Here is a 13,536-nt window from a genome sequence, read left to right on the forward strand (position 1 = left end):
GTGTTTTTTCTACAAATTCTACATAAGCTTCTAAAACATCTTTCCAAAATGAATTTTTCAAAATATTATATATATATGCTGTATATAATTTTCCGCAATTAAATAGCTTCTTAATATGTAAAAAGTTATCTAAAATAGTGTAACATTTATCACATTCAGATGATACAATTCTTTTTAACCATAAAAGTTTTAAACTTTTCATGTAAGCACATACATCAATCATTTTTAGACCACGATTTACATATTCTTTCACCAATACAGAAGATTTAATCGTTGGTGTACCTTGCCACACAAAATCATAAAACATATTACTTATTTCCTTTAACATCTGATAATTTGGATTTGGAAGTGATATAAACAAGTTAGTTAATAAAGGAAGTAACAGTGACTTTACAACAGTTATTCTACCAATAGGTGTTAACGCCCTTCTTTTCCAACACTGGATATATTTTTTGATATTTTCAATTTTTTCAGTATAATTCAAAGTTATTTCATTTTTTCTAAATCAACGTGAAAGTTGATACCAAGTAATCTAAATGATGTACTACCCCAAATTAATTTCCACCTAGTTTTTATTGATCTAATGCTATATTTTAAAGAGCCAATCCATATTACATGTGTTTTTTCAAAGTTAACTCTTAATCCAGAAATAATAGAAAATTCATGTAAAATATCAAGCGTACAATTTAAAGACTGATCAGATCCATCTAACAATAAAGAGGTATCATCAGCATACTGTGAAATCTTATACTCTGTTCCATTGATATGTATACCTTTTATATTTTTATTAGTTCTTATTTTAATGGCTAATATTTCGGCACATAAGATAAAAATATAAGGACTGATTGGGTCTCCTTGACGACAACCACGCCCTATTTTAAAAAAGTTAGACAAAAATCCATTCATTTGAACAGCAGTTTCAGTATTTGTATAAAAAGAGATATCCATTTTCTAAACATTGGGCCAAAATTAAAGAACTCAAAAGTCTTATTTATAAAATCAAAAGAAAGTGTATCAAATGCTTTTTCAAAGTCGATCATTACTAATAGTCCTGGCATTCTTTTTTCTTCTAAATAATTCATTATTTCGTAGACTAATCGTATATTCTCTCCGATAAATCTTCCTTTTAGAAATCCTGTTTGGTCTGTATCTATCAAACAGTTTAAAACTGACTTAAGTCTTTTGGCTAATGTGCCTGAGGCTAGTTTTAAAGTATAATTCAATAAAGTTATTGGTCGCCAGTAGGACACCATAACATTGAAAGCGCATGGTATTTCAATGGCTCTGTGTACGGACTATCAACATACAATGAACGTATCAAGTTTGATATATATGACAATATAAACAATACAATAGAGGAATTTAGAAACAGACATAGAGGTGATAGACCAGACCTAAAGCAGAGGAAATGAAGGGATTGGAATACTTCAAAGAAACAACATATTTTACATCATTGTACTCCACTCCCTTTTGCATTTTTTATGTGTCTGTTTTGATTAATAACTTGACTGTGAGACAAAACCTTTGTACAGTAAACCAGCCTCATATTTGTAAAGTTATAAACTTTTATCTTGTTAGCCTTTTATAGAGAAATTATATCAGTTGCTTTGTTACAAAGTACATACAGTAAAACCTGTGTTAGTGACCACTTCGAATAAAAAACACCCTGTTACTAAAGACCACTTTACACTAACTTGTCATTGATTATTTAGAACAAAGAACCTCCAAATAAAAACACTTGTTTATAAAGATCATGCTGGACACTCTTTTGGAACTGTGTTCACAGGTTTGACTGTATACTAGATAAGGCCATATTTTATCAATAGAGATACATTTTTTTTTTTTTTTTTTTTTTTTTTTTACGGATTCTTTTTGATGTTGTTAGACTACTTATAGAACTTTTTGCATTTTTTATGATTATATTCCTTTGTTATTATTTTTTCCCCTTTAAATATCATATCCAATTATAAGTAAACATGCAAATATTTTAGTACTCTAACAATTAAAACTGGAAATATACAATTAAGGTCAGTTGGAGGTTGATTGATGAGTCTTGTAGGTGTGGATTGACCTTATCACTTGATCCATCTTGAACTTCATTTTATTTTTGTTCCCTTATTCTAAATTTTTAAGTGATAAAATATAATAATCATAAAAAAACACATAGTATAAGTTGTTTATTTTGTCCTCTTTACATGATTTATGTTTATAAATAGTGTATAAATTAAAAATTCAAGCTGGAAATATACAATGTAAGGTCAGTTGGAGGTAGATGGATGAGTCTTGTAGGTGTGGATTGACCTTATCACTTGACAAATCCATCTTGAACTTCATCTGTTTTTTTCCTGTTCCCTTTTTCTAGACTTTTTAAATGATAAATTATAATAATCATAGAAAACACATAGCACATATTGTTTATATTGTCCTGTTCTTTGGACATGCTGTATGTTAATAAATAGACGTGTATACTGAAATGTTATTGGATGTTTATTCTTAGAAGTTGTTTAGATGATAAGGATCTTTTGATGAAATTATTAGAAAAAACTGTATTAATTTAACAATAAAATAACAGAATGAACTATGCATCTGAATGGAATTTTTGTTACAAATATTTTTTTTCTTCTCATTAATCTTAGGTAGTTATATTGTATTTCACTCTTATATTGCATTCTATTTATGTGTTTATTTTTTACAGGGTAGCTCTAAATATAAACATGTTCTTTATATTACGTGTACATATTAGTGTTTTGTTAAAATGGGTTGTTTGTTGTATGCAAAATGACCTGTTACAGTATGGCTTTTTTACTTACTTACAGATGAATTTCGATAATGGCAGAAATTAAAATTGTTACATATAATTGTAGAGGTTTACATGATCCGAAGAAAAGAACCGATGATTTTGATTTTTTAAAAGGAAAATGTAATGCTGATATAGTCTGTCTTCAAGATGTACATTTTACGTCCAATATGAAAAAGCATTTATACTCTCAATGGAATGCTGAATGTTATTTTAGTTTTGGTACTTCTAATGCCCGTGGTGTGGCCATTTTGTTCAAAAGAAATCTAGATATGTAAGTACATCAGATTTTTGCTGATGATAATGGTAATTACCTTGTTCTTGATCTTACACTTAATTCTAAAAAGTTCACATTAGTTAATATATATGGCCCAAATATAGACATGCCAGAATTTTATGATCACATTTTTCAAATTATTGATAATCTAGAAAATGATTCGTATATATGTTGTGGTGACTTCAATCTTGTAATAAATACTAACCTTGATTATTACAATTATGGAATCAATGGATAATAATAAGAAAGCTAGAGATTTACTTCTTCAAAATATTAATAGTCGACATTTATTTGACCCGTTTAGAGAATGTAATAAAGATACTAGATAGTATACATGGCGTCGGACAAGTCCGACACAGCAGGCTAGGTTAGATTTCTTTTTGATTACTGAGGATTTTTTTACCTCAGGTAAGGAGTTATGACGTAGGTCTTAGCTATAGATCAGATCATTCAATTGTAACACTTAGTTTAGATCTTAGTATGTGCCTCATGGTAAAGGTCTCTGGAAATTCAATAACTCTCTTTTATATGATAAAGAATATTTGAATATCATTAATGAAAAAATTGAAGAAATAAAAAAACAATACTGTTTACCTGTATATAATGTAGAAAATATTGAAAATATTAGCAATAGTGAACTATCATTTGTTATTGGTGACCAGTTATTTTTAGAAACTCTGTTGATGGAAATAAGAGGAAAAACTATTTCTTATGCAAGTTTTAAGAAGAAGAAAACCAAATCTAGAGAGGATGGTTTAATATCACAGATTACAGATTTAGAAAAAAAAATCAAATGATGCTGGAAATGTTAGATTATTAAACTTTCAAAAAGAATTTGAAACAATAAGACAAAGGTAATTTCATACGCTCTAGAGCAGAATGGATTGATAATGGTGAAACACCAACTAAATACTTTTGTAATCTTGAAAAATATAACTATACTTCAAAAATCATTCCTTTTTTGGAAAAAAACTAATGGTACCATTATATATGAGCAGTCAGAAATTTTAAAAGAAAGTGAAATATTTTATGAAACACTGTATACAAAAACTGATTCTCCTGATGATTTTCATATGGAAGAGTTTTTAGGCAACATAACTGTCCCAAAAAATGTCAGGCACTTTTGATTCTTTTATGAGGAGGCTATCCAGCTAGCTTATTGAACGTCGGCGAATCTACTCAGGTGGCCAAAAAATAAAATACAGACGGGCACCTGGGGTCTTCCTCGACCAGTAAACCTAGAGAGTTGCCAAATAATCTCTTGTGAGGATATTTATATAAATACTTGTCCGAAATAAATAGTTCTTTATCAACTATGCAAGAAGTAACATATTCTCTGGCGCTTGTTTATAAAGGAATAGGTAATTAGAAAGGCAATACATTAAAGCTAAAATATTTAAGAAAATGAACATTAATCAACGAAAAAAAATATAACAAAAGTATCGAAAGAATATAACATGTAAATACCCTTTCTTCCTTTTAGCAATGCAAAGAATCAAGACGGGTATACCTGCTGTTTGAATGTTGTTTTTTTTGTTGTTTTTTTCGTTGCAATAGTTAAAGTGCAAATCTTTAAAAATGACACTATGCCCATCTAAATGCAAATGATAAATGCACTTAAAAATATTCTAAGAATTTTACATGTTGCCAAAATTGTGCCAAATATTATTGTTTATTTAGCACAGATAGTCAGTTATTCAAGTGACTCACGAACATTTCTTTGTATATCTTTCGAATTTATTGGCAATGTTCAATTTCTAATAAAAGTGTGGACAATCTTTTCATAATTTAGTCTTTCTGTTGTATCCTTTTCGTTATTGTAACATTTTTCACTATCATTTATTGGTAAATTACCATTATAATAATCAATGTTTTTAATTACAGTTTGCTCCAGTTACTTCTCTTATCTGAGAAGCCAAACTCAAATATGCCCCGTAATATGTATCGTTGAATTGCGTAGAACAGGGGGGGGGGGTTGAAATAAGGCTTTATAACATACGACCACAACATGTTTTAAATCTAAGTATTTAATTAAAAACAAATACAATTATACTAAGTACTAAGTAACTAAGACACAGACACATTGTTAATACACTCGAAAAAAAACTTAAACAGTGTGATTTTCATGTTTAACTGAATTAAATTAAGTTTGGCTGACTGCAGTTGAACGTACAGTCGTGCAGATAAAGCCTTGATACGACGTGATTGACAGGCAATAGACATTTTTTTTGGCGCGTTAGCAGTGTCAACTATTAACAAACAGCGATTTTATCAAGACTTCGAAAACATTGCCGTCGTGCGTACGTGACAAATTGCAAGCAAATTATGTAAACGTTTGCTTTGCTACGCGTTCGGCTTCGCTCGAAATCAATTTCATAAAATTTGATAATATATTTATTCAAAATGGTAACTTAATAGCTAAACAAATGAGCATAATGTCACTTTAATACTTTGGACAACAAACCATTATCTAATTATAAATTATGATCAATTTTCCTTACATCATACACGGTGAATTCACTTACTTCCATGGGCATGAATTTTTGTGTTTTGTTTCCAAGAATATTTTCGGGGGTTCTAAATTTGTGGACTGTCTATTTTTCCAATATGTAAAATGTCAAAAATATGATGCAAACTAATTTTACAGCAGACATAAAGACATATCGTTGGATCATAAATTCATGGATTGGCATATCCACGAAAACCACAATAGTTCATGTCCCACGAATTATACTGATATTGTAGTGTCTTGATAGTATGATTATCAATTGAAATATGAACACCACAATATATATATATGAATAATAGTGTATATTATATTTGCCCAGGAAATATTATCATTATTATAATCAAATTGTTAAAGGCGAAACTGTTGTAAAACAAATAACAAAGACGTCATGCAAGATGCAATATATAGTTTAATAGGCTAAACTATTTTTATCTGATTAACATATATTGCTGCATACACATTCAAACGATTTTTAAAAATATTTAATATAAAGTTAAATTTAGTCTTAGACAGGCTTTTTAAAATCCCCATTTTTTTCTTTTCGATGTACTTTTATAGTATCCATACAGCTACTCATTGGCAAAGATTACCGAATTAATCTTTTTCATTTGTTGCGTTTTTTGGTAATACATACAGATTTAGTGAATATGTATTTTGTATGAAAGTCAACATCTACTTTGTTTACATTTTACTACTTTTATGACAAATTATTTCACATTTATAGCTATTTTTTTCAGGTATCTAAAATTTCTCTTAAACCATTATTTAAACATTACAAAACAATATTGTTTCCTCATTCCAAAGAAATTAAAAACTTATTGGTTTGTGAAGCAAAATGTGCCTTTAAGTATCTTTATATGTTGTTAACTCCGATTATCACCGTTTAGTTCATCAGTAATTGTGTTATTTTTCTATCAGTTCATTTTTTTTCTGTTATAAAACGAATTAAGTTTTATTTTCTTTAACATCTAAGAAAAGTTATTCCATTCTACATTAATAAAATGATAAACACTATCGTAACAGAAACTTGTGTAAAAGAGATTATGTCAAAGTCATGATTATCAATAGACTGTAGTTTGAATTGTTGTTTCAAAATTTATAAAGGGACAAATATTTCAATTGTCGTTGATCTCCCTTACTTTAAAACAAGTTAAACGTCAGCTTTCATTATATATCTATGCAACACTCCAGCATCTTTATCTTCAAACATGGAAGTCATGTTTATACTTGGAGGGAAGAAATCAAATAAACAGTAATAGCACAGAAATGAAAACATGCTAATACCTTAATCACTCGGAAAACCTAAAGTGGATGTTTGATACAAATCATCCAATTGAATGTTAATTTTCAGAAATCAATGTGTCAAATATATACCCCTTACGTAAAAGACAAACACATTTTAAGATGGTAGTTTGCATTTTAGATAAGGCACATTTCAAGCCAAGAAAAACATAGTAATCCGTCATCAAATATTTTTTTCCAAAATGTTTTGAATTATATATTTCTGACCCCGGTAGAAGTTTATCTTTGAAGACCCAAAAATATAACAAAATGATTTCAAAAGCTAGTGTAATGAATATTATATTACAGTTTTAAGTATTAAGTAGACTTCAATCATAGCGATACATAAGAAAACCACTGAAAGAAGGCCAACGATATATGTCTGATTGAAGACGGCTATCAACCCAACGTGCTTCCACGTGAACAGATTCGTTTTCTGCAACTCTTGCCATGGTACTGTGAGACCCGCAACCCGAGTAGGGTTCTGTAAATACGGTTGTTACGGCAATTTGCTCCCCTCCCTTCATAATTGCTACAACCATATGCTTACTTCTTGCACTGCAGACATGCACTGTGAAATGATACATTCCTGCAACCGGTGCTTTGAAAATGCCAGTTTTGGAATTATACCCCTGACCATCGTTGACGGAGACTTCTGGGAAAATAAGCACCTTTCCATTTGGAAAATGTCCTACTGTGTTGGTTGTGTAGGCTTCGAAAGCTATTTTACCTGAAACAAAGTTTATTTAGATATATATTAATACAAAATTAAATTAACTAGGTGGCCTGCATTTTTTTAATTGTTCTTGTTTTTTATAGTTTGTTTTCTTTAACACACTTATTTTAATCTTAAATTCGGGAGTCCTTGTTCGTATGTTGACTCTCGTGGTATCAAACCACTTACTGCCTTTAGGTTATAATACAAACTAGCTAACGAAACAACGGTGTTTCTCTTAAGGTCCCTGTTCATACTAAAAAAAATCAACAAGGGGTATATGAGACTTGTCCTATCAGTAAAGCTTGGAATTTGACATGCGACGTTTACAGTGTTCGTACGTCGTCAACTCCAACAAAAAATAATAAAAAAAACATTTAATCTGCCCCTTTTATATAAGCGTTCCATGTTTTCCCTCTATATATTAAACATTTCAATGTCGATGAGACAAAAACAGACACTAAGAGGCGTTCAAGACATAGCAGATTTTCAAATTTGTTTAAGCATTTATTTCTTTATCTATTATACCAGCTTTCTCGATAAAGATCTCATTGTCAAAAATCTATAAACATGATCATTTTGCAAACTCACAAACACTCAAAAAAAATTGCAACAACCATGTTATAATTAGCCTCATTAGCTTTCAGTAAAACGATCTAAACAAACAAAAACAAACAAAAAAAGAGCTGAAAAACAAACGATATGGCTTGATGAGTGGCTAACAATATAAACTTACTAAAACTTCTTACGCAGCCATTTTTACCACTTCCCTCTTCACATCGGTAACCCGGCAGACACGTCTACAAAAACAGAAAAAAATGGTTATTCCTATATATATATTTTTCTCACTTTCGTTTCGTATTTCTGTTCTTACACCTTTGCAAATTTAATTTATGTATCAATGCGTGAAGGAAAAAAGATGACATCAAAGCTTTAATGAATTACATTGAAGAACGATGAAAGCACAGCACATGCTATAATGGTTTCTTTAAACAAAGATCAGATTATTTACGCGGATTTTCCGATTTTGACATTTGATGAAAGGACAGCGCTATTTCTTTTTGAATTAATCGTCTATTGCTGGCCTTCGGGCTTTTATTTAGACACGTCCCCATGCAAGTCTTTAAGTGAATTTACGACAAAATGTGTATTTATCATCTATAACATTTATATCTGAAATCATCCCTGGACATATTTAATCCCTGGCCCTTCGCGCTCGGATTTAGATACGTCATTGTGCTTCTGTAGATGTTAATGTACGAAAAAAGACGCATTAGTCATCTATAATATTGTTAAGGAATGAGCAGTTTGATTGTGTGCTTCTGTAGATGTTTATTTACGAAAAGAGACGCATTAGTCCTCTATAATATTGTTAAAGAATGAGCAGTTTGATTTACAATGTATATCATCAGTCATTTTGTGCCAGGATAATGCGGTATCAAATCAGAAATATAGCACAAGTTATTGGGATGTGCCCTCCAAATGAATATACTTACTTATAAGACTGTTTTAATGCTAGAAGGGTCACCGTGTTGTGATCTTGATTGTATTTCAATTTGAAGCAATACCATACCGTAGTGGGAAATTTTTCTTTTTTTGCAATTGCCAATACTTTATTTGTTGAGCAATATATTGACACAATTGTTTCAATGTAGCCAGGTGTGCATTTAAGTATTACTTAAGAATATTGTTTATATAGTTAATACGAATTTATAGATTATTATCAATTGTGTTGAAAGCTATAAGCTTATTGAAACATACCTAAATCCGTTCTTATAACAAACCAACATAGGAATTAGTATTAAATTTTTGCTAACGAAAGCATCGGTTTGCACCTGACGTACTTTGAAGCCACATATTCAGCAAGTCTTAGATTACTTGTTCATAACTTCACGGCCTTGACGCCTTATTATAATGTGTATACAATTATAGTAAGTAAAGCAACATACTTCCTTATTCATATTTCCTGGGCAAGGTATGCCTTTACTGTGATCAGGGCCTCTCGCAAAAATAAATTCAGCAACTGAAGCATTTATGAACTAAAGGAAAGAAAATAGCATTTCATTAGAATGTATAGGAAAGTGTTTCTGTTTTCCTCCTATTCAACATAATAATAATAATAATGATAATACGAAATTATAATAAAACGAAATATAAAAATAATAATAATAATAATGATTAATATAATAGTTATAATAATGTAAAAAAAAAATAATGAAAATAATAAAAAAAAATATAGTAATAATAATAATGATAATAATAATAATAATAATAATAATAATAATAATAATAATAATAATAATAATAATTATTGTAATAATAATGATCAAAATGGTAATAATAAATAATAATAATTATTATTTCAATAATAATAATGATAATAATAATAATAATAATGATAATAATAATAATAATAATAATTATAATCAAAATAATAATAATAAAAATAATAAGTATAATTAGAATAATTATTATAATAATTATAATAGTAATAACAATTATAATAATAATAATTATAATTTTTTTGTTACAATTGGTTGTGTTAAAAATGATTTTATTAATAACACATCTGCCATTACTTCCACTACCATAACTACTACTACAACCACCACCATCACCACCACCATTACCACTATAACAACTTCAACTAACAGAACCACAACTATCACCATTGCTAATACCACTATTTCCATCACTATCACCACCTCTACCACTTTTTCTACAACTTACACTACTATTACTACTACTACTGCTACTTTCAGCACAACCACCACCACCCCCACCACCATGACCACTACCGAATCCAATACCACTACTTCTGCTTCTGCTTCTACTACTACCACTACTATTTCTACGGGTTCTACTACTACCACACAAAATAATATTTTATAACTATTTTAAATATTATCATTATTATTCAGACCAATCAGCAAACACTGTATTATTCTGTTCTGCTACCGGTTTTTTCATCTTGATGTCTTGATATTATTGTATAGACATAAGCCAAAAAATGTCAAAATTGTAAAAAATGATGCATATATGTTTAACTTATATATTTTATAAATAAAACATTTCAGACTGCCATGGTATGACAATCATCAAGTAAACAAATATTTTGCTGCTATTATCTCAAATTCTTAATAATGATCATTCGAACACAATATTTCACATCCGTGGTACTTGTTATTTTGTTTGTTGTACTACTTCAAGCACAAACGGGCCCTTGAGTAGAACAACAGACGATCAGTAAGCCAGCTAGATGGCTTCCTTACATGAAAAAATCCAATGTCCCTGTCGGGATCCGAACCCACAAGGCTGATATCTTCTACAAAGGAACCTTAAAATCCTGTCGTAAATCCGCATAATACATCAACGTCCATGTTTTTTATATAATTTAATAAAAAATTCTGGAAACAAAGTGATCCCTCGGAAGCATTAATCACAACAAAATAACAGAAGAATTGCAGACTCGGTTTGATTGAGTCTGTACATGAGAGATAATGAATAAGTGCAACATCCCTCACGCCCCCTAGCACCGGCTTGAGCGGTACTCAAGAGCGGTACTCAATTCTCAACACTTTATAGTGTTGGCATCAATGATCCCGAAGGACCAGAAAATATAACAACACTGAAGTGAAGTACGGGGCAACTTTTCACGGCTGCCACACGGCACTTGACACCTGCTGTTGTGAAGTACAAAATTCTGGAAACAAAGTGATCCCTCGGAAGCATTAATCACAACAAAATAACAGAAGAATTGCAGACTCGGTTTGATTGAGTCTGTACATGAGAGATAATGAATAAGTGCAACATCCCTCACGCCCCCTAGCACCGGCTTGAGCGGTACTCAAGAGCGGTACTCAATTCTCAACACTTTATAGTGTTGGCATCAATGATGGCATCAATAAAGTCAAAAGCAATCCCTAAATAAAATGCCAATTTAAAATATGATTGTTGAAATCTTAAATTTAAGATCAAAATACAGCTTACCAAAACAAGTAGCAATATTACTAGTCTCCCCATCCTGAATATGTCGAAAACAACAAATTAACACTTAGAAGCAGCAATTATTTGTTAAGTTTAGTTTTATCTCAAATTTTAAGCAGCCTATCCCGACTTAAAACAGTCGCTTTTTGAGCTAAATATACATCAAAAACATTTGTCATATTTAAAAAAGCAATGCTTCAACGAGTTTCATCTGATTTATTTTTCATTTACTATTTTTTTAATGGAATAAAATTTTAGTTGAAATAAAAAATGCCTTACCATCAAAAATTTGTTTGATTTAATACTTTTGTAACAAGATGTGTTTGGATCTTACATCCACTAGATTAATCTTACATCCATTAGTATAGACGTTTGAAGTTAATGTGTTTTGTTATAAATTTGTCATTACTGGTTTTTATATGAAGCGAGTGTTACAAGTGTTTTCTGTTATGAGTGGTAACTAATTTGTGTCAAGCCATATCATAATTCTGCTCCGCAAAGGGGGGGGGGGGAGGACACGAAATACGACAAAGTGGATAAAACTTACGTGAACACAGGCCTGATATGGAAGAAACACTGTTTCGGTGACATTTTGTTTGAAATTTGAATACTGAATTAACGGATCGATTTGACAGTAAAACAGAGCACCACTGAAGTCAAAAATCAAAAGCCAAATAAAAGCATAATATTTCACATAATACCAACTGATACTCTTTAAAATTTGAATGATCTGAAATGCATGATTACGCATTATTATAAAAGTTAACCTTGAATTGAAAACTGCTTTTGTGTGCAATTCTTTGTCAAACTTAAATGAAAAGCGCTGGGACATTTTCATTTTAAGACAGTTTTTCACAATGATTACTCTTGAAGAAACAGGGTGAGGGAATGATCTAGGAGTTCCGAGAAATATTGCCAATCCTGTCATGTCAAATATCCCCCAGATTTCCATTTTGTATTGTAATGTTCAAGCCGACTTAAGGTAGTACACTATTCCTACGCGTTTTCACAATATAATAACTAATGCAACGATGAATATTTGAAAAAAAATGAAAGAAGATAAAATACGGCGCTTGCGAAACGATATTGTTATACGATCAGTTAAAATCATTGTATGACACAATAAACGCATATTTTATAACACTACTTAAACGACTACCCCGAGGAAAATTTTTTCGGAAATACAAACATCTTGTCGATAACGAAATCTGTTCACGTTACATTACATTATTTACGAACATCGAAAACGAAAGGGAGAAACGCCTATGCATAAAATGTCAAGAGCATTTGTTTCATCTTTTTTTATGTTGTTTTAAAGCAGTTATGTATAAGAAACACATTTCTGTTATTGATGATTTGGACATAATTTTATGACCACTATAGTTTGGTCAAATTCAACTTTTAAATTAACCATTGAAATTTGTGTCCGGGGATATTATTATCAATAATACTTTTTTCAGGACCTTGGATATACGTGTTGTGTAAGTTCTTACCTTGTCATGATCGAACGTTCAAGGTCCAATATTCAGTATGAATGGTATCAATGTCTATAGGTTATATATGTTATTTTTTGGATTATTCGTTTCATATAATTGAACAATTGTCAAATGAAAGAAAGTGAATTAAACATGAAATTTGTCGTCGAAATGAAATACATAAGGATCCCCCTCAATACCTCTAATTTACCGCTCTATATATGGAGTTCTTCTGTGTTCTATAAACAGCTCTCGAGGCGCTGTTTTGAATAAGACTTGACATTGACATGATGCACTTTTTTTGTAGGATGTGTTACTGAAAAACAAGAATGTACCTAGTTCAAAACAGCACAGAATTATTTTCCCTTTCAAAAAAACATAAAATCTGAAGGCCGCTTTAAAATGATGATGATAAAATATTAAATACTTATGATACCTAAGTCAGTTTTCTTGTTCCTCTTTATCCCATCCAAAACTTTACATTTAGCTAAAAAA

The 13,536-nt window shown here is 30.4% G+C and overlaps 1 protein-coding gene across 2 annotated transcripts; it reads right to left on the reverse strand.

The window, feature by feature from the left end:
• Window positions 1-5,974: 5,974 nt before the first annotated feature.
• Window positions 5,975-11,949, reverse strand: LOC132718356 (heavy metal-binding protein HIP-like). Of its 2 annotated transcripts, none has more exons than XM_060702057.1 (4): window positions 11,846-11,949; window positions 9,529-9,618; window positions 8,316-8,379; window positions 5,975-7,594 (listed from the first exon to the last, which is right to left on the reverse strand). In XM_060702057.1, the coding sequence occupies exons 1-4, from the start codon at window positions 11,846-11,848 to the stop codon at window positions 7,194-7,196; spliced, it is 558 nt and encodes a 185-aa protein (XP_060558040.1). In that variant the 5' UTR covers window positions 11,849-11,949; the 3' UTR covers window positions 5,975-7,193. The 2 variants fall into 2 exon arrangements, with proteins under 2 accessions (XP_060558040.1, XP_060558039.1); XM_060702056.1 differs by lacking the exon at window positions 11,846-11,949 and adding an exon at window positions 11,570-11,725.
• Between the last annotated feature and the right edge of the window lie 1,587 nt (window positions 11,950-13,536).

This window comes from Ruditapes philippinarum, unplaced genomic scaffold, assembly GCF_026571515.1.
Source record: "Ruditapes philippinarum isolate M1 unplaced genomic scaffold, ASM2657151v2 ctg6884_1_1_1_1, whole genome shotgun sequence".
Classification (NCBI taxonomy): domain Eukaryota; kingdom Metazoa; phylum Mollusca; class Bivalvia; order Venerida; family Veneridae; genus Ruditapes; species Ruditapes philippinarum.